Source organism: Schistocerca nitens, chromosome 1, assembly GCF_023898315.1.
Source record: "Schistocerca nitens isolate TAMUIC-IGC-003100 chromosome 1, iqSchNite1.1, whole genome shotgun sequence".
NCBI lineage: Eukaryota > Metazoa > Arthropoda > Insecta > Orthoptera > Acrididae > Schistocerca > Schistocerca nitens.
The window spans coordinates 122,633,154-122,656,595 of record NC_064614.1 but is presented as its reverse complement, the minus strand read 5'-3'; the positions used below and the strand labels follow the sequence as shown (position 1 = coordinate 122,656,595).

At 38.5% G+C, this 23,442-nt stretch overlaps 1 protein-coding gene across 4 annotated transcripts in view; it reads left to right on the top strand.

Annotated features, from left to right (window-relative positions):
- The window catches only part of LOC126242583 (glutathione S-transferase-like), a 74,455-nt gene extending 51,728 nt beyond the window's left edge, over positions 1-22,727 (top strand). For all 4 annotated transcript variants that reach the window (XM_049948100.1, XM_049948101.1, XM_049948102.1 and 1 more), the window contains exons 4-5: positions 15,690-15,832; positions 22,268-22,727. In XM_049948100.1, coding sequence (XP_049804057.1) covers positions 15,690-15,832; positions 22,268-22,435 — 311 coding nt within the window. In that variant the 3' untranslated portion in view covers positions 22,436-22,727. The remainder of the gene's footprint in view (positions 1-15,689; positions 15,833-22,267) is intronic.
- Positions 22,728-23,442: the final 715 nt, after the last annotated feature.

Genomic DNA, 23,442 nt, shown 5'->3' with positions numbered 1-23,442 from the left:
CCGTGTGCAAAAATGTGCAGTAAGAGTTACATGTGACGTGAACTCAGGAACATCCTGCAGAGGCCTGTTTAGGGAACTAGGGATACTAACTACTGCTTCCCAATATATTTTTCCTTAATGAAATGTGTCATTAAAAATATATCACTTTTTCACACCAACAGTTCAATTCAGTGGAGAGAAGTCTTCCGAAGTAAGAGTGATTTCAGGTGTGCCGCAGGGGAGTGTCATAGGACCGTTGCTATTCACAATATACATAAACGACCTTGTGGATGACATCGGAAGTTCACTGAGGCTTTTTGCGGATAATGCTGTGATATATCGAGAGGTTGCAACAATGGAAAATTATACTGAAATGCAGGAGGATCTGCAGCGAATTGACGCATGGTGCAGGGAATGGCAATTGAATCTCAATGTAGACAAGTGTAATGTGCTGTGAATACATAGAAAGAAAGATCCCTTATCATTTAGCTACAATATAGCAGGTCAGCAACTGGAAGCAGTTAATTCCATAAATTGTCTGGGAGTACGCATTAGGAGTGATTTAAAATGGAATGATCATATAAAGTTGATCGTCGGTAAAGCAGATGCCAGACTGAGATTCATTGGAAGAATCCTAAGGAAATGCAATCCAAAATCAAAGGAAGTAGGTTACAGTACGCTTGTTCGCCCACTGCTTGAATACTGCTCAGCAGTGTGGGATCCGTACCAGGTAGGGTTGATAGAAGAGATAGAGAAGATCCAACGGAGAGCAGTGCGTTTCGTTACAGGATCATTTAGTAATCCCGAAAACATTACGGAGATGATAGATAAACTCCAGTGGATGACTCTGCAGGAGAGACGCTCAGTAGCTCGGTACGGGCTTTTGTTGAAGCTTCGAGAACATACCTTCACCAAGGAGTCCAGCAGTATATTGCTCCCTTCTATGTATATCTCTCGAAGAGACCATGAGGATAAAATCAGAGAGATTAGAGCCCCGACAGAGGCATACCGACAATCCTTCTTTCCATGAACAATACGAGACTGGAATAGAAGTGAGAACCGATAGAGGTACTCAAGGTACCCTCTGCCACACACCGTCAGGTGGCTTGCGGAGTATGGATGTAGGTGTAGATGTAGAAATAAGAATAATCTTCACAAGGGTTTAATTTCATATAGTGGTCATTAAAAAAATGACGATCATTCCACTTGGGACCTGTGGAATGGTACATTAGCTTATTTGTTTAAGTTGTAAATATTTGTCATGTATTATTGTTTTTCTGACGTGTTCTACATCCTGGAGGACCTCCTCACTATGGATCAATTGGAATGAAAGTAAATCTAATCTAATCCATCTGTATCAATACAGAAAAGTTTCCTTATCCATGACCAGAACCAATTTCCACATACTGTTCCTAAATTGTTGCTTGGCTCAGGGAATCCCCTCAAATTGCCTTACCATCAAATTACCCAACTCTAGCTGCAACCCCTTCTTCCAAAGTGACCTCTGTCTGTTCAGATTCCACCAATCCCTAATCCTCACCAGTGAAGTTTTGCAAAACCATGTCAATCAGGCCCAAACCTTCTCGCAATACCTCCTCTCCAACTGTAAAATTCTCCTGCTATGCCATCCCAAATTCATGTATCCCATATCACACATTGAAACTCTTTCCCTCCAGGAACTAGAGCAGCATGCACAACGCCATCTCAAAAAACTCTCCAACCGGTTCATTTCTTACTCCCACCTTGGACTATCACTATCTACCACTTCTACAACAACCTCCAAACCTCTCCCCACATCCCCTCATAACTGATAAACCCTGCCTTGCAGATGTACTACATTTACCCCACCCTCAAAAAATCATGAACCTTTCCTTCAAAAGCCTTAGCCCCACAGAATATTACTCCTTTCCAAAGGCGTCATCTTTTGTCCAATTCCCAAATTCAATAATGCCGGACTTGTTAAACACCTTCTCTCTTTCTCCCAGTCCCTACAGTGGAAACACTTTTCCGCCACCAACCCTAGCAATCGGACACAACCAAAGATCTATGTTGAACCCTGTGTGGCTCAGTTCACTCCTCCATCCAACCATGATCCACCCCCACTGCCCCAAAATCACCCCCTGTTAACTTTCCAGAGTTTCTTAACTTTGAACCTTACATCACCACCATTGCACAAATCCCTCAACATGAAAGCTAACCTTACATCTACAGAAAGAACCGCAATTCATTACCTAAACACTGATCCCGACCTTATTATCCTACCTGCTGACAAAGGCTCCATCACTGTTGTTTTGAACTGCAAGGATTACCTGGAAGGAAGACTCCACCAGCTGTCAGTCATCCTCCTAAAAACCCTGCTGCATTGGCCCCTTTCCAGAAATCTCCAGTCTCTCCTCAAACCATTACGCCAATTCCAGAACCTCTCCTCGGAGTCAGTCCATCTCTCTCTTCACCCCAACCACTCCCCGCACTCCTATCTTCAAGATCTTCCTGAAGTTCAACCACCCAGGATGCCCCATTGTGGCCTGTTACTGTGTTGCCCTCTGAGAGAATCTCTGCTGTCGTAGACCAACACCTTCATCCTATTACCCGTAACCTACCCTTGTATATAAAAGATGACAATTGTTTCTACCTCCATCTCTCCATAGTTGCTGTTCCTTTACCACGTGGTGCCCAGCTTGTTACTATTGACACCACCTCCATTTATACTAACATCCTAATGCCTGTGGCTTTGCTGCTATTGAACACTACTTTTCTCAACCTACAACATCCTCCCTAGTCACCATGACCACCTATATCCCCCACAATTACTTTTCTTTTGAAGGCATCACCTACAAACAAATCCGGGGTACGGCGATGGGCACCATCCTATGCCAACCTATTCATGGACCGTCTAAAGGAACCCTTTCTAACACCCAGAATCGTCAACCCTTCACTTGGTTCAGATTCTTTGATGACCTCTTCGTGATCTGGATTGAGGGCAAGGGACATATTCTTCCAACACCTTCTCCCCCATTCACTTCACCTAGTCCTCTTCAACCCAACAAGTCACCTTTCTTGGTGTTGACCTCCACCTGTAAGATGGCTATATCAGTACCTCCTCCGTATCAAACATCCAACCACCAGCAATATCTTCACTGGGGCAGGTGCCACTCATTCCTTACCAAGAAGTCCCATCCATAAGGCCTAGCCACTCGTGGCTGTGGCTGTCCCTCATGAAATATACCAAGGGTCTCAAATGAGGCCTTCACAGACTGGAATTACCATCACAATCTTGTACAGAAACAGATGTGCCATGCATTACATCTCCAGTCTACCCCACTTCCCCAAGTCCCACTGTCTGGCCACAGGGAGCAGTCCTCTTGTGGCTCAGTACCACCCAGAACTGGAGTAACTGAACCACATTCTCCACCAGGATTTAGACTATCTCTCATCATGCCCTGAAATGAGGAATGCCCTATCTGCTATCCTTCTCACCTCTCCCACAGTGGTATTCCATCACCCACCAAACCCTCACAATATCCTTGTCGGTTTCTACACAACCCCTGCTCCCAACCCCTTGCCTCATGGCTCGTATCCCTGTAATAGACCTAGATCCTGCCACAACCACATACTCCAGTCTGTTCACACACATAACTTATTCCATCACACGCAGGGCCACCTGTGAAACCAGCCATGTGATCTACAAGATAAGCTGCAACCACTGTGCTGCATTCTACTTGGGAATGACAACCAGCAAGCTGTCTGTCCACATGAATGACCACCAACTGGGGTAACCACCTATGAGGGACAAGTGTCAAAAAAGAGAGAGATTTCAGGATTTTGAGGGGCACAGTACAGCACGAAAATTAAATCTGTAGCTGTGGAAACACTTTTTCGCCATCAACTGTATCAATCGGACACAACCAAAGACCAATGTTGAACCCTTTGTGACTCAGTTTACTCCTCCATCAACCATGATCCACCCCACTCTCCCCAAATCACCCCCTGTTAACTTTCCAGAGCTTCTTAACTTCGTCGAACCTTACATCACTGCCATTGCCCAAATCCCTCAACATGCAAGCTAATCTTACATCCACAGAAAGAACTGCAATTCACAACATAAACACTGAATCCGACCTTATTGTGTTCTCTTCCTTCTCATATGCATAGAAAAATGGTTTCCACACTTACTAACATAAAACTCAGTATTTAAATTACTGTAGGATTATAAATTATAAACTTATTTGAACTGATTCATTTTTAGAAACACACATTGTATTATTTCTTGCAATATAATTCACACACATAACAAATACTATTTATGTTTAAAAGGATATTTCTTTTTGCTTCCTGCACATGCCAAACTTTCCTTATCATTTAGTACCATATTGGGAAAGTCTTTACACTGTATGTTACAATATATTTTCACTTGAAACTCTGCTTGGAGTGTGTTCATGTAAAGCTTATCTGTCCACAACCTTTGTCCCAGGCTGAAAGTTCTTTCAACAAATGCATTTGTTGGTAGAATTGAAAATAAAACTCTAACAACTGAGCCATTATTTCTTCCACTGCCATCCATTTACTTACACAAGATTCTTTACTTTTGTTATTTACTGTAATGCTAAATGTAGTATCCTCATCGCCACCATAGTGTCTCGTACTGTATGGAACCAAGAGAGAGTATGTTGTTATGAGTGGCCAGTGTCCTCTTTCTACAACACAAATGCACACGTGAATTAACGTGGTTCTTTATTTACTTATAATGGATACTTAACTTGAATAGAGTCTGTGTGTTGTGGTACAAGTTGATCAGTAATAATCCTCTTGCAGACAATATCTGTAATCTTGCTATTACAAACTTAAGTCTCACTGCTGGGAAAATACAAGTCCAATATAGTCACTAATCAGATCGCTATATAGTGCCGCAGCCTGTGACATGAACTGAGCCTGCTCTGTGATGAACTGACAGACGCCAATTGAATGAGTCAGTCAGTGCTCCTCCGGTCAGCGGCGGCGGCTGTCTAGAGGGTGTGGGCAGCGTGTTGCTTGTTGGTGTCCCCCTGACCCCTCTCATGACACACACACACTTGATCCAGTACCTACAATCTATCTTCGCATTACATCTTTGCCGACCGGTGTGCTGGTCACAGCTTACACCAGCACACTAATTGGGTCCTTTACTAGTAAAAAATCTTCATACAATTCATCAACTTCTATTTTCTAAATTTAATCCCTAAAGCATTTTTAGAACAGAGTTGAAATCAATCTCCTTCTCCAAATAAATAACTCTATTTACTGAAAAATCAAACCTAGATATCAAATGCTCCAGTGCTGTTTCATACCATTGTATAAACATTAACTCAGTTTGTGACAAAGCAAGTTTGGCCCCTGCCTCCCTATTTTACACTCCTAATTACAATAGCTAGGATCAATACTAGTTTGTTTTCTTTTCTTGCTGTTATTCTTCCCAAAAATTTTGATGATAGAATCCGTTATCTGAGCACACATTACATGAATTTACAAGCTGGTGCAAGTTAATTTCCCCTGTGAAACCTATTCATTCAGATTATGGAATCCACTGTTCTGAACATTTTGTATTAATTAGTTTTGCTGGAGATGACGTGTTTGAAAAGTTATTTTATTCCAACGTTTTCAACCTAGGAGGCATCCATAAAAATCTAGTAAGCTAATAGATTCAGAAAAGTAGATTATCTCAAAACTGTACATCAATTTTTGCTCGTTTCCAAGACATGTTTACTTTAGTTCAAATGTAATTAGTTCAGGAAATATAATTAATTAAAGATTTCAACCAGCCCAAACTTTCAGATTATGTTATGACCAAGCCACTATAAATTTCTGGAATATGTTTACATACTACTGATGGGCTAGATTTTCTACACCCAATAACATTAGTAGCAAATATGTAATTGCCATAATTAAGAATTACATAATTTTTAATACCCACATAATCAGTGGTCTGCCATACCTAATAGTCAGGAATTCCCATAGTGTAAGCATAAATTGGTTCTGCTCATATAGATAATTTGATAAATGAAGCCTGACGGTCATTAATACATCTATTTAGAAAACAATAATTTGACCTAGGGAAATTTCAAGTAATAATTAAATAACCCAAATCACATAATATTCTAGTGCGCATCTCTGTAAGGACGAAATGTGCAGAATTCCATAGTTACACATCTCATTTTTCTTGGAGTTAACAGTTTGTAACTTGCTCAGAGGTTTTCAGTATTCTCTACATTGTATGCTCCAGTGTTGTTGTTTGAACGAGCCTCGGGATTATTGTAGGATATGAGCAGTTACTATTAGAATCAGCAATAGACTTAACAAGTAACATTCGTAAACGTGCCACTGTGTATTAATGAACTATTATCATCATTCTGTGTGCCTTGCAGACAATTTGTTAATCTTCTATAGGAAAAATTACTTTGTGTGCCAAATAAGTCATGATTCTTATCCTTTCAATGGAGTATAATTTAAAGTTATCTTTCAAATGTGAGTAGAGGAGACCTGCATAAACATTTTGAGTCTGTAATGAGATCTGGTCTTTAGATATAGCAATCAAACTCTGTGAATAAATATGCGAAGTGGTTTTATGTAAACAGTTGAAAAGAACTGCTGGACTTTTCTTTTTATTTATTAAGAGATACAATCCTATCACAAACATTTTTAACTAAAGGACTAGTGACTCAGCTATTGACAGACAACATTAATCTATAGGTAAGTCCACCTTGTATCTGTACACATTGATTGCATACCTTCTGCTGGCAGAATATTGAGACAGGTCACAGTTTTGAACCCAAAGAACCTCTCTGATATTCTTTGCTCTACCTGTTTTTAAGGGATTCCATTATGGAAGACACTTCAACAGCCAACAATTATCTCTTTCCAAGGTCTCCACAATAACATTGACATTTTTAGACAATTATAAAAAAAACAGCAATGTGTTTCAGAAACATCCTCATCACCATTCTGAACATTCTGGAAAAACGTTTGTATGACTACTGGGCAGTTCTCCCTTTGTGATACAAACTAACATCTTATGACTGGAAAGGAGTTTAGCCGCCTGTCAACAGCTGCATAAATGCTCAGTCATCTTGTTGGAACATGTCTTAAAATTCCCACGTATTCAGCATCACAAAATTCAAAAAACTCCTTCAAACCCTCTTAATATTTTTAAATGGCAGGCAAAATAGTTACAAATTTTTGTAGCAGAACTCTAAATCAAAAAGTTGAAATTTATCAGTTTCAAACTTAGATGTGTTGATGTGTTACAGATTTTATGAGCTGAACGACGTGCTGGGATTAAAAAAATACTTTCATTTCTTAACAGTAAATACTGAACGTTTGTTCCCAAAGTTAATATGTGCACTACCAGCAGAGTATGAAGAAATGTTATTGAGGCTTAAATTGTGCATTGTTAATCTGCCATTAATTTGATCAAAAATAGCATTTGTCATGATGGTCACTATAATAGTCTAATGACCCATGCACTACACCTTTATTAAAATTTAGATACATAATCATAACTGGAAATGTTTAGAGGTATCACTTGCTGTTGAGTAAAACATATTTCTATCAACAAGGTCTTGATGTTGCTTTTGTTCTTTCCAAAGAAATGCTTGTAATGATTTCTGAATTTGGAAGTGTCATAGGCACCAATTTTCGGCCACGATCATAATAATGGTAAGGCACATTGTGTTAACATTGATACACCTTGGTCAATTCAGAAGTTGTAACGTTATCCTGTTGCATGCTGTTTTAGAATTTGACCAAAAAAATGAAATTGTTACCTTATTCTTGATTGAGAGGCTCACATTTGTTTGTGTTTTTGCCAATTTGCAAGTTTAGTAATGTCATTAGAGCCTCCATGACCAACACTAAATGTCTTATTACACATTGTTCATATGCCTTTGAACCTGTTACTTGCACATGATGCCAAGAATAATGCATTCATTTCCCATTCCATACACAAAAAAACTTTAGTTCTGGAGATACTTACCAGTTTACTCCTTTTTGTCACTATCTAGTTGTGGATCCTATTTATTTCTGAACTCTCCATTTTCATATACAACCACAGATTACAGCAGATTAAATTAATGTGTGTAGAGTAGCCTACAATATAACAAATGAACCAACAACTGAAAAGTTGAGATGAGTAACATAAGAAATTTAAATACACGTACAGAAAAAATTGAAGTAAGTCTAGAACACATTGTTTGTGACAAACCTGATCCTGCTCTGGATAGTTTAAAATGTATCTAAATGCAGGATTGTACTGCAAAATTTGGGATGGGGGTCACCCTACCACCGACGTTCTCTGGCCAAGAATCAGCTGGACCACCCGGTTGCTGAGTGCACTGCCCAATGCAATGTTCTTCATTTTAATGATTGCTTCACAGTCTGTGCCATCCAGATCCTTCCTACCAACACTAGCTTTTCTGAATTGTACATGTGAGAACTCTTCCGTGCAATATATCCTACATTCCTCCGGCCCTCCCATGTCCTTGACAAAGGCCTTGCTGGCCGTAAGCTAACGTTCTGGCAGTCTTTGTGTTGCGCCTTTCTGTGATTCAGTATCTCCACTGTATGATGGGTAGCAACTATCCTTTTCACTACACTGTTACATTCCATCCTGGATTTACCATTGTGTATATGTATATGTTACCTAATTCCAATGAAGACCTTTTCAGCCAAAAGCTAATTTGTTTGACAGTCTTTTTGTTCTAGCTATCTGCGACTCATCATCTATGCTATATGGTGAGTAGCAATCTATCCTTTACATAATATTGTCATTATTCCATCATCTATTTTCCCGTGTTAGAATTAAACAAAAATTCCATTATTATTACCATAATTCGGTGGGAAGGTTTCTGCTTGTGTGTTTCAGGATATTTGCACTGTCAAATGAATCGCCAGTGGCCACTTTAAGCATTCTTATGTAGTCACTGAAAAGAATAGTTAACGTGTTTCTGTAATTTTCTTGTGTACATTGTGACGTTTATCATTTTCCCTGATGCTGCTGTGGTTTACCATAGTTAACACCAAGTGTAATGCCACCTTCTCTTTTTCTGGTTGAATGTACAGTATGTTAACACTTGATTGATGGTCGCTTATTATGTGCTGACCCTGCTAGTCTGCTCCAACTTGACTTCTTGCCTGCTTGGTAACTCTTTTTTTTTTTTAAAAGTATGAATGCTTCACTGAAAGAGTGTGGTTTCTGCTATCTTTAGCTATATAAATTATTTACAACGGTGACTTTGGTTTAAGCACTGTTATTTTCTTGCATAAACTTACACAATTGCATTTCACAACTATATGACAATAACTCTTAATCTGGGCCTTCATCCAGAATCATCCAGTCTCTCTTGTGTCTTTACTACTTCTATTGACATTTTTGGAGTGGTCCGCTTGCATACTCTATGCAGCTCCTCCAAAGCACCTTCAACTGGTGGCAGCATGGAATAGCATGCTCCTTCAGCAAGCAGAGATGTCTGCTCACCGTTCAGGCTGCACACACAGGTAGTGTCGTACCTCACTTGATTCTGAACAGCTTTTCCAGGGATAGTTACTCTTTCCCCCTTGTGCACAAGCTTGATGCAATGTGCAACCCTCAACTCTTTCTCCCATCACACTAAAAAATGCAGTTGGGCCATCCCTCCTTTGAGTCCACACTAACTTGACATAGGTTCTCATCTATGGGGTAACCTACTCTATAAACGTCCCTTCTCTCGCTCTCTCCTCTCACCGTGCACCACATCACATAACTACCACTATGAGGTATCCTAAGTCTTTCATTGCTCTTCAACCTTCTTGCCACATCTTCTGGTGCCTCCCTACCAACACTTTTGACTTTATGCTTTGTTTTCTGTACATTTTGTTTGTGTCTTCCATTTGGTTTCAACATCTCCTTAGCTTACCTACAGCACATTCCCTTCCCATCTCCCCACGTGTGTGACTGCATTTCCTAGCACTCCATCGTTAGCTTGCTATCTCTTTCTTTATCTCCTTAGGAAGGTCCCAAGTTGTAAGCCCCCCCCCCCCCCCCCCAACCCTTCAGCCCCATCTCTCCCCCGAAAAAAAAACATGACTAAGCTAACATTCAAGATGATGAGTGTGTTCATATCACTGTATGAACCCACCATAAATTATCATGAGTTGTACACAAAAGTTAGAAAACCTTATCCTGTCATTCACGGAAATTACTTACCGTATTTACTCGAATCTAAGCCGCACTTTTTTTCCAGTTTTTGTAATCCAAAAAACCGCCTGCGGCTTAGATTCGAGTGCAAAGCTAGCGGAAGTTCTGAAAAATGTTGGTAGGTGCCGCGCCACAACTAACTTCTGCCGTCGAATATATGTAGCGCTACACAAGCATGCTTTGCAGGCACAAAGATAAATACTGGCGCCAAAACCTCTGAGTCAGTAAGTAAATTTAAAAGAAAAAAAGGGCGGAAGACGAGCTTTATTCTCTGCCCCGAGTTTCGACCACTGCATTTTCATATATTATCCAACGAAGTAAATACAAATTCCGTATTGTTCATCTTCGACTGTAGCAGCATTTCAATGTGCTACGAAAAATCCGACTGGCAAGACTGTTTGGGATGTTTGTCAATATGGCCAACTCTACGTTCTGAATTTTTTCCTACCTGTTAGAAGAGATTATTGCTATAAGAAACTTTTATGAATTGTGAATCACATGCAGTATTCTCTTGACCATAAGAATAATATGAATTTAAACATTTTGCCATGTATTGTTTCGTGTTTGTTGGTATCTCATTTAAATCCTGTCTGCCTAATAAATTACGAAACTAGAGTGAGACAAGAGCAAACGCGGAAGAATATACATATCATGTCACGTTTATATTCGTAGTATTCTTATGCCTAATAGTGACACAGCCAGAAATGAAGCACGGCAATTGACTTGATTTTTAAATCTAAGATGACTCTAATTTCTGTGCAGAATTAATGTAATAAAGAGGCGCCTGCAAAGATTTTCAAATGGAGAAAAATTTTCGTTCAGAACATCATCTATCATACGCTGTCTAATCATATCAAAGAAAAATAAGCAATCAATTCAAACCAGACGAAGCACGTGAAAAAGGAAGGGTACCCGTATAAATACGGAAGGAGCGCCTGACTCATAGCAATGGCTACCTGGTAAAGCTTAACTGCTAAGCTTACGACTCGAACCAAACTACTGTAGCTGTATCGTCATTCATTCGACCTAAATTGTGTCTCATATTACAATGGACCAACTTTGCTTTGATTTCGAGGTGCGGCCTAAAGCTTTTCTCCCCCCTTGAATTTAGAGTCTCAAATTTCAGGTGCGGCTTAGATTCGGGGAAAAATTTTTTTCCTACATTTCGAGTCTCATTTTTCAGGTGCGGCTTAGAATCGAGTGCGGCTTAGATTCGAGTAAATACGGTATTAGTATTGGAAAATATAAGAAAGTAATAGACTTTATTTTTTTCTGTTATGCTGCTGCGATATATCATGCATCACAAAATTCACAACTAGCTATGCTCAGCTTGCTGTACTATTCCATAAAGGTTATTCTGGCTGTTTGTAACGTTTTACCAGTTCCACATTATATAATCCTTTTTCCAATTGTGTAGTTGGTTGTACTGGAACAAAGCTTTGTTTGGATTTAACTGGTGATCAAGCATCAATATCAATTTGACTATCTTTAATTCTGGAACATTTGTGTGACAGTTATGCTGCCGCGCCCTTAGTTCCGTGCGTAAACAAAATTCACTTACCTGTAATTGTATTTCATGCATAGACATTGCTTCCAATTTAGGCCACTTCAACATTTTTAGTTATGGTTCCCCAATAAATAGTTTGTCCATCACTTCCACAGGTGATAAGCTCATTGTCATGTGTAGTTCACTGATGATAATATGGAACTCAGGAATTGATTGTGCCCAAGAAGTATGTTTAGTAGGACAACAGATTCTACATAATCGTAAAAGCTTCATAATTCATTCAAAAGGGCTACTCTGTTGGTCGTATTTTGAGATAGATAAATGCTTAACTCTTTCCCATATCAAAAACCCTTTAAACACCTTGACTGAAAAACTGTGGATCATTATCTGTTAGTAATCTGTGTGATCTTCCTACACTTTTGAAATTTTTTTTTTTTTTTTTCAAACTGTGACTCACTGTTTCTGTATTTGCATTTTTTATGGGATACCATTTTACATATTTCGACCAGCACTCAGGTAGTACAAAATTATGTTATTCCGCCTCTACGCATTGGAAGTTGACTGAAAAAGTCAACTACAGTAAGGTTATGTAAACATTTGGTATTATTGCATACAACTTATAACTCACAACTTTATCATCTTTCATTTTCTGGCATAATTCACAGGATCTTAAACCTAGTACTACTTTTCTACTTAAACCCACAAAGTAATTGAATTTGACCATGTGCTTGAAGCACTTAAGTACTCCAAAGTTCTGTCTCCACAGTCATTATTATACATACTCTCAAGAAAGTCATATAGTTCTTACTCTCCAAAACAAAGCATCATCATGTATTATCAATTCAGCTGTGTTATTATTAACAACCCCATCTTGTTTCATGGTTAACCACTTATCTTTAAAATATGGATCCTCAGGTATATCTTGCATTATTTTCACTGCCAAGTTTTGTACATTGTTTTTGGTATAACTTGAGGCTAAAAAATGTATATTTAATGTAGGCTTACATATTTACCTGACAGAACATTTTTATACATACAAAATTATCTTTCTGTATCACAAGAAGTGACAAATGCATATTTAGGTGAATAAATATCAGACAATTGTGATATAATCTTTTGCATTCTTGTCAGAAAACATTTTTTTTATCTACGTCATAAACTCAGAATCAGGATTTGATTAAATAACTTTGTTCACATTACCTTTTGATGCAACATCCACTTGCGCATAGGATGACTGCAAAGGTTTTTCAGAATCTTAAATAATTATGAAAGATTTCACCTGTGGCTGGGGTGTGGTTTTCAACTTTTGTGTTGCTGCAGACAAATGTGCAAAGCCTAATATGATGTAAATCAGGTCGTGCTTCAAATCCATTTTTTTAAATGTCACTTGTACATCTTTAATGCAAGCTGCATCAGTGGCTTTGAAAGTGTCTATGACCTAAGTGTGAAAAAAATCGGGGGCAGTAACTAAAGGCTTTGCAATAGAATGAAGTGAATGGAATTGTGTGAATTTACGATCTCTTACAGACCTAACTTCATCAAAATTATTATATTAAAAGATAGCTGCATTTATCAAGGTATCAATCAAGTTAAAATAAATTGTGGGGACAAGCTAAATTTGGTGGTATATCTCTAAAAGCAGCAACACGGGCAGGTGCTTTCAAGAATACAGGGAAACAAAAGTCAGCATATGATTTAATTAATGCTGTTGGGCGTACCAAACCTTTGTATTTTATGTGCTTATTTATCTTCTTTGTGGAGGATACCAGTGTGTTCACATTGCCTTATACTAGATATACTGTTTCAGTTGCATGATGCAGCACATGGGCTAAACGTGTACTGTGCTTTAGGTTACAGTAAAATATTTTAATTGCATTTCTGGCCTTTGTTATACACAGGGCACAATTACATAACAAGAAGACCTTTCTGCATTTGAAATTATTTGCTAACATTATTCCTAAGAAACAACAAAAACGTCCCGCTACATTTTAAAAACACAATGTTCAGTCTGTAAGCGTTTTAGCAAATCCAGTCCCCTTGGTTTGCCAGTAGAAGGAAACTAGCATCCAGATTATCAAAAGGTGAGGAGTGGTGTTGGAAGAAAAAGTTCCCATCGCTTAGTACAACACTGACAACACACATTTCATGCCAATCATCTGCTTCAGTAGAAATGTCACTGGTCACTGGGAACCCTGAGGTAACATGGAAGCAGTTAATAAAGCAGCTCTTGATTAGTCTGGTATTTAATTGACAAAACAATTAATATGGATATCAGGATGAGTTATAAAATTAATTTTTATGTTCGTTTAAGAAAATCGTTCAAATTGCCCTCTTTCAAGAATTTTTAAAAGATAAAATCACTGCATTTTTAAATGTGTGCAAGTGGAATCTGACTTTAATATTGATTTTTACATACTTGTGCATATATTTGAAATAAAATCTTTTAAAAGGTGGTAAGATCTGGGATATTATGTTTTATGTACTGTTCTAAAAGTAATGGGCATGCAGGATTCACCAGTTTCGGAAACTGTGCGCTTGCTGCCGCCAAAGCAGCACATAAATCCACAAAAACTAGATTTTGCATTTGCATTAATAAAATGATTGCACACTTTATACATTTATGTCTTTTTGTAGTTTCACCTTTGCTTTTTACATGTGGAAGTTACATGCTGATGTACTTGTAACTTATTTCAGCATTTGATCTGCAAATGAAATATAGCCTGTATGAATGCACAGAAGAGAGTAGTTGCATGGAGGGAAGTATCTCATACAATAGTGGCAGCTTACTTTTCATGCCATACACATAAAGTCCAATAATTCGTGCCACACACTGTAGATATCAAGGATTGGCAGCAGTGTGAGAACGCATGAAATATGTTGACTTCTGTCAACATCTTCCAAGCTGAACTACGGTGCTTTAGCTGCCTATGGAGTTAGCCGACTGTAACAAAATTCACAAAATTATTCATTTTCTGTACTTTGGCATAATCAATATGAAAAACATCAATAAAAGGTGCTATCTTGCAAGTTATTGTAATAAATGGACTCGAGCCAGAACAATGATGTAACATCTATTATAAATGTCAGTGTTGCATGTCTGAACCTATTGTTCTTCGAGGGTTTCTGATAGTGTTAAAATCTCAGTGTGGAATCTTGTAGCTATGTGGCCTAACTATTTGTGCAGTTCCCATGAGTACATGTTCTTTTATTGAAAAACAAAGTGCCAATAGGGGGTGACTGTCTGGCTTTGCTGAGCACTGTTAGCAAGTGGGCTGCACACAGCGTTTGTGAGGCCAGTTGTGGAGCTTCCTGATTTAGAAGTAGTGGCTCTGGTGTTAAAAGCTGGCAACAGTTGGGAGAGCTGTGTGCTGACCACATGCCCCTCCATATCCGCATCTAGTGACACCTCTCAGCTGAGGATGACATGTTGGTTGGTTGGTACCATTGGACCTCCTGATGCCTGTTCAAATGGGATTATAATTTTAAAGTACATACACATATATAATTATGAAGAGAAATGCCTTTGAAATGCTCTGAATAATTGGCTTCTATGGGAGTTAAATTACATTACCTTGCTTTTCTTATTTCTTTGTAACTCTGTTCTGCCTCAGTTAAACTGAAAGTTGAGTCCTCATCCCATCCATTCCAACAATATTTTCATAATTTAAAACATTTCAACTCCATGTATCTGTTGGAAAGAGCATTTATGTTTCTTCAAGTATGTCCTATTGTAACTTCATGTAAAGAGAGGAACATCTCTCTGCAGTAAAAAATCATTAAAGTAGCATTACCAATGCAATCTGAAAACATTTAAGTACCCTGTTCCTGTTTGTTACATTAATTTATGTGGTTTTTCAAAGCTATTTGTAAGTGGAAGAAACTGAGCGAGAAGCCTAAAAAGATCATTAAGAACCATATAATAGTCACTTTCAGTTCCTTGACAACAAATATCTACCTGTATGGTGGACATTTTGTTAAAATAATCATTCTTTTATGCAGAGATAGACAAGTTTTTCTATGAACCTGATGAAGTTGAAAAGGAGAAGAAGAAGACAGCAATTCTTAATGAACTGGAGACAATAATTATGCCAAGACTTGATAATTTGGCTAAGGAAAATGGTGGTTATCTTGCAGCGGGCAAAGTAAGTATAAATATGTTTGCTTGAAAGCAAAGGAGTGTACATGCTCATTTCCATTGCACACTTCCAGATTTTCTGTTGAGATTCATTAATCCCACAGCTATAGTGGTTTTAAAAATACACAATATCTTTTGTTTCATTTTATCACAAGAACAAATTTTCTTCTCAGTACCAAGTTACAGTTGTAAGAAGATGTACAATAGACATAAATTCATTGATCCATTACCATGCTTTTGTGATCTCTTACTTTGTCCATTTTATGTAATATTATTAGTGCATCTGTAACCAAACAGACATGCATTTGAACACTGAAGCTTTTGATTTATAAATTATGATGTGACCTGTGCTGCAGCAGCAGCAGTAACAATGTCATCATATACCATACAATGGAAAATCCTGGATGGAATGTAAAAATATAATGAAAAGTATAGTTGCTACTCAACACATAGCGGACATACTGACTCGCAGAAAGGCACAACAAGACCACTGTCAGGAAGGTAGCTTTCAGCCAAGAAAGCGAAGAGAGAGAGAGTGTGTGTGTTTTTGACAAAGGCCTTGTTAGCTGAAAGCTAACTTTCCGGTAGTCTTTGTGGTTGTGCCTTTCTGCAACTCAGCATCTCCGCTATATGGTGAGTAGCAACTATCATTTTCATTATACACTACTGGCCATTAAAATTCCTACACCACGAAGATGATGTGCTACAGACGCGAAATTTAACTGACAGGAAGAAGATGCTGTGATATGCAAATGATTAGTTTTTCAGAGCATTCACACAAGGTTGGCGCCGGTGGCGACACCTACAACGTGCTGACATGAGGAAAGTTTCCAACCGATTTCTCATACACAAACAGCAGTTGACCGGCGTTACCTGGTGAAACGTTGTTGAGATGCGTTTCAGACTTCGATAAAGGTCGGATTGTAGCCCAGCCCATCGCAACTGCGGTTTACCTTATCGCAACATTGCTGCTCGCGTTGGTCGAGATCCAATGACTGTTAGCAGAATATGGAATCGGCGGGTTCAGGAGGGTAATACGGAACGCTGTGCTGTATCCCAGCAGCCTCGTATCACTAGTAGTCGAGATGACAGGCATCTTATCCGCATGGTTGTAATGGATCGTGCAGCCACGTCTCGATCCCTGAGTCAAGGGGACGTTTCCAAGACGACAACCATCTGCATGAACAGTTCAACGACGTTTGCAGCAGCATGGACTTACAGCTCGGAGACCATGGCTGCGGTTACCCTTGACGCATCATCACAGACAGGAGCACCTGTGATGGTGTATTCAACAACGAACTTGGGTGACAAATTGCTAAACGTCATTTATTGGGATGAATCCACGTTCTGTTTACAGCATCATGATGGTCGCATCCGTGTTTGGCGACATCGCAGTGAATACACATTGGAAGCGTGTATTCGTCATAGCCATATTGGCGTATCATCCGGCGTGATGGTATGGGGTGCCATTGATTACACATCTCGGTCACCTCTTGTTCGCATTGACGACACTTTGAACAGTCGACGTTACATTTCAGATGTGTTACGACCCATGGCTCTACCCTTCATTCGATCCCTGAGAAACCCTACATTTCAGCAGGATAATGAACGACCGCATGTTGCAGGTCCTGTACGGGCCTTTCTGGATACAGAAAATGTTCGACTGCTGCCCTGGCCAGCACATTCTCCAAATCTCTCACCAATTGAAAACTTCTGGCCAAAGGTGGGCGAGCAACTGGCTCGTCACAATACGCCAGTCACTACTCTTGATGAACTGTGGTATCGTGTTGAAGCTGCATGGGCAGCTGTACCTGTACAAGCCATCCAAGCTCTGTTTTGACTCAATGCCCAGGCATATCAAGGCCGTTATTACAGCCTGAGGTGGTTGTTCTGGGTACTGATTTCTGAGGATCTGTGCACCCAAATTGCGTGAAAATGTAATCACATGTCAGTTCTAGTATAATATAATTATCCAATGAATACCCGTTTATCATCTGCATTTCTTCTTGGTGTAGCAATTTTAATGGCCAGTAGTGTATTGTCAGCATACACCATCATTGACATGACACAGATGTTGGTAGTCAGTGGCTTGCATTGCTATTAATCCAGCAGATACTCCACCAGTAATCAAATATGATTGTTGTGTTGGTGATCATCATTGTAGACCAATGAGCTAGGGTGATAGGTCTATGCACTTTCCCATTTACAGCCATTCATATATACATACATGCAGTTTGAAAAGTGTCAGGGTACTCTCCAGTGCCCAGTGAACCTCTGTGTGCCTTAAAGTTTAGCACTGTTCTCCAGTTTCAGTTAACAGTGCCTGTCATCCAGTACTTCTTACATTCTAGTTTTATTGTTTTGCTTTCTTAGATCATAATTATTTCATTTTGCCATATAAAAATGCTTTTTTATGTTATTTTTTTAATTGTCAAATGAGAGTGCTATTAATGTGCCTTATCATACAGTGCTGCAGTGCTGATACATAGTGACTACTTACACACACACAAGATATATAATCAGTGACGAGAGCATATTTGAATACAAACTTGTTGGCAAAGGTGACAGGCACATCTGAATTTATGTAGTTTTGAGGAAGTGGTGATTTATTGCTTGTAAAAATTGTTGAAAATCCATGATCACACATAGTTACATAAGTCAATTTATTTCAAAACTGGTTTGTCACTAACAGAACATCTTCAGGTGTCTGCATGCAACAAAAAACCAAAACAAGACACAGCAAGTTATTACAAAAACTATCATGAATATAGTACAGATTCAACTGAGAATGTACACTGCGAATTTGTAATCAGATGTGCGACACGTCATAACCACTATTTACTACCATGGCACAAGCCTATATCTCCACTTAAGTATAAATCAGGAGCACATACAACACCCAGTAATTCTGTGCAAAGCGTTTGACAATACTCATGTAACATATAATTCTCAGTAATGAATATGTCAGCACATGTTGTAGTCAGGGCAGCCAGAACCTAAAAATATCATTTTGAAAAGATAAGACTGCTTCAGCTTTAAGTCCTATATTTATAGGCATGACCAGTTTCACATAATTTTAGCTGCATCATCTGGTACAATAAAATCAAGTCATGTTCTGTTCGAGAAAAGAGAATGGGATGATCCAGTGTTCATAGTCAGCAATTTTTCACAAAGTAGTGCACATCAAGCATAAAACAGGATAAAGTAACATATAGTGCTGCTATGATAAGCTGCCATGATTCCATTATTAACAGTATAAGTTGTAACAGTTGTAAATTGTCGTAGCTGTGTTGGGAAAGTACCAGAGCTCCAACCACAATAGAAAGCACTGATGCTCAAATCGTTATAGGTAGTGAAAGCTGGCTAAAGCCAAATAAAAGCTCAGCTGAAATTTTTGTGAAGGACGTAACGGTATTCCGAAACGATAGGCTAAACACGGTTGGCGGTGGCGTGTTTGTTGCTGTCAGTAGTAGTAGTTTAACTTGTTGTGAAATTGAAGTAGATACTTCCTGTGAGTTAGTATGGGCAGAGGTCATTGTTGGCAACTAGAATAAAATAATAATAGGATCCTTTTACCGACCTCCCAATTCAGATGATACAGTTGCTGAAAGGTTCAAAGAAAACTTGAGTTTGCTTTCAAACACGTACCCGACTCATACGCTAATAGTTGGTGGTGACTTTAATGTACCCTCGATATGTTGGTGAAAATACATGTTTAATTCTGGAGGTATGCATAAAATATCATCCGCAATTGTGCTAAACGCATTCTCTGAAAATTATTTCAAGCAGTTAGTTCATGAGCCCATGCAAATAGTAAATGGTTGTGAAAACGCACTTGACCTCTTAGTAACAAATAATCCTGAGTTAATAACGAGCATCAAAACCGATTCAGGGATTAGTGAAAACAGGGTTGTTGTAGCGAGATTGAATATTGTAATCCCCAAATCCCCCAAAAATAAGCAAAAAATATACCTATTCAAAAAAGCAAATAAAAATTCACTTGACACCTTCCTGAGAGACAATCTTCACTCATTCCAAATTAATAATGTAAGTGTAGACCAGATGTGGCTTACATTGAAAGAAATAGTATTGGCAGCAATTGAGAGATTTATATCAAATAAACTAACGAACGACGGAGCTGATCCTCCTTGGTACACACAATGGGTTAGAACACTGTTGCAGAAACAATTAAATAAACATGCCAAATTTAAACAGACGCAAAATCCCCGAGATTGGTGATCTTTTACGGAAGCTCAAAATTTAGCACGGACATCAATGCAAGAAGCTTATAACAATTTCCACAACAAAACTTTGTCTCGAAACCTGACAGAAAATCCAGAGTGATTCTGGTAGTGTGTGAAGTATGTTAGCAGCAAGAAACAATCAATGCCTTCTCTGCGTGATAGCAATGGAGATACTATCAAAGACAGTGCTGCCAAAGCAGAGTTACTAAACACAGCTTTCCGAAGTGCCTTCACAAAAGACGAAGTAAATATTCCAGAATTCGAATCGAGAACAGCTTGCAACATGAGTAACGTAGAAGTAAATATTCTCGGAGTAGTGAAGCCACTTAAATCACTCAATAAAAGCAAGTCTTCTGGTCCAGACTGTATACCAATTAGGTTCCTTTCGGAAAATGCTGATGCATTAGCTCCATACTTAACAATCATATACAGCCGTTCGCTCAATGAAATATCCGTACCCAAAGACTGGAGAGTTGCACAGGTCACACCAATATTCAAGAAAGGTAGTAGGAGTAATCCACTAAATTACAGGCCCCTATCGTTAACGTCGATATGCAGCAGGATTTTGAAATATACATATATTGTGTTAGAATATTATTAATTAACTCGAAGAAAACAGTCTATTATTGACAGTCAACATGGGTTTAGAAAACATCATTCCTGTGAAACACAACTAGCTCTTCATTCACGTGAAGTGTTGAGTGCTATTGACAAGGATTTCAGATCAGTTCCGTATTTCTGGAAGGCTTTTGACACTGTACCACACAGGCAGCTTGTAGTGAAATTGCGTGCTTATGGAATATCGTCTCAGTTGTGTGAATGGATTTGTGATTTCCTGTCAGAGAAGTCACAGTTGGTAGTAACTGACGAAAAGTCATCTAGTAAAACAGAAGTGATATCTGGCGTTCCCCAAGGTAGTTTTATAAGCCCTCTACTGTTCCTTATCTATATAAACGATTTGGGAGACAATCTGAGCAGCCGTCTTCAGTTGTTTGCAGATGACGCCGTCGTTTATCAACTAATAAAGTCATCAGAAGATAAAAACAAACTGCAAAATGATTTAGGAAAGATATCTGAATGGTGCAAAAAGTGGCAGTTGACCGCAAATAACAAGCAGTTGACACTAAATAACAAAACGTGATAACAATAACAAGGTCATCCACATGAGTGCTAAAAGGAACTCATTACACTTCGGTTACATGATAAATCAATCTAATGTAAAAGCCATAAATTCAATTAAATACCTAGGTATTACAATTATGAACAACTTAAATTGGAAGGAACACTGAAAATGTTGTGGGGAAGACTAAACAAAGACTGTGTTTTATTGGCAGAACACTTAGAAAATGTAACAGATCTACTAGGGAGACTGCCTACACTATGCTTGTCCGTCCTCTTTTAGAATACTGCTGCGCGGTGCGGGATCCTTACCAGGTAGGACTGATTGAGTACATCGAAAAAGTTCAAAGAAAGGCAGCACGTTTTGTATTATCATGAAATAGGCGAGAGTCTCATAGAAATGATACAGAATTTGGGCTGGAAGTCATTAAAAGAAAGGCGTTTTTTGATGCAATGGAATCTTCTCAAGAAATTCCTATCACCAACTTTCTCCTCCGAATGCAAAAATATTTTGTTGACACCAACCTACATAGGGAGAAATGATTGTCATGATAAAATAAGGGAAATCAGAGCTCGTATGGAAAGATGTAGGTGTTCATTCTTTCTGTGCACTATACAAGATTGGAATAATAGAGAATTGTGAAAGTTGTTTGATGAGCCCTCTGCCAGGCACTTAAATGTGATTTGCAGTGTGTCCATGTAGATGTAGATGTAGCTAATGGGGGGCCCAGTCCCCCATTTACTTACAGCAAATGTGCACACCGGATTTTTGTACTAACAGGTGGCGTGTCAAGATGCAGCTGTGGAAACACCAGATAGTGACATGGGGAGGGAGGGGGAGAGAGAGAGAGAGAGATATGTCATGTGGAGTGTGTGTGTGTGTGTGTGTGTGTGTGTGTGTTTGTTTCTATGTACTGTCAAAATTTTAGAAATATCATCAGTCTTTCCATGAAATTTTGAAACAACCTGGTGCATGCTGCACTCACTTCTTGCAAGTTTTCATTGATAGGCCTAATATGTTTAAATTTGCAACCTTGAGTGTCTCATACATGATGTTAATGCAGTTGTATTAATTTCAGCTCTCGTGGGCAGACTTCTATTTTGTTGGTATACTTGACTACCTCAATTATATGGCTGGGTTTGACATCACAAAGAATTGTCCGAACCTCATTGCACTGAGGAAGAAGGTCCTTGAACTACCAGGTGTCAAGGAATGGGTGGCTAAAAGGCCATATACAGAACTATAAGTTTGACTGCTTACTTTGTTTTGTACGGCCTACAATGATGAAGAAAATTATGAATCGTTGAACAGAAAGTAATTCTGCTTAGATGTTAGTCTTTATGTTTCTTATTAAAATACTGCTGCAGAAAACTTGAAAGTAATGTTTAATGCTAAAGCTTAGTTTGATTGTTACCCTTTAAATATGTTAAAGTTTATAAAGGAGACTGGTGCAATGTGTCATTTTCTCGTGTGTAACAAATGTAACACTTTTTTTATGTTCTAATTTGTTCAGTAAAATTTGTATGTACAAAAAAGTAGTCTGGTATTTGGTACGATATTTATTTTAATTAATCTTCTATAGGTCCACTATTACCACAAGTCTCGAACAAATATTAAGTGAATAATCACTAAATACAATAACAGGAAGTTACTCAGGCAATCCTTGATATCATTAACAACAGAGAACGTTATAATTGCAGTGTCACAAAACTTTTCAGTTTTCAATCTTAATCACAAGAGTAACTTTGATTACCTCTTGCTACTGAACACTACACCATTAATACTTGTCTGATTACCACTTTTGACTGTTCATCATCATCCTACCATACAACAATCATTACTGCAGTAACATGTTGGGAATATACACCATGTTGTACATAAATAGAAATATTATACACCATGTTGTACACAAATAGAAAATGAGTTTCTAGTTACATGTCTTATACATCATACATAAACATTACAATGTGGAATGTGTCAGCTGACTGTAACTGGCTATTTATACCTATTTAATTTCTTTGCAGTTTGAAATGAAGTTAAGAAAAAAACCTCAGCTGTTAGCAATCGAACAGAAGGTGTGTGTGCATGTGTGTATTTTTCCAGTTCATGTTTTTATCATTGAACACACAAGAACTTTAAATTGCCTTGTTGATTTGGTATATTAGCTGGTGGTGGTGTATTTCTGTCAGTATAAAACTGGATAAGCTGCCCTGTGCCACAAGTTTGAAGAGCTAGTTCATATGTGCAAAACCA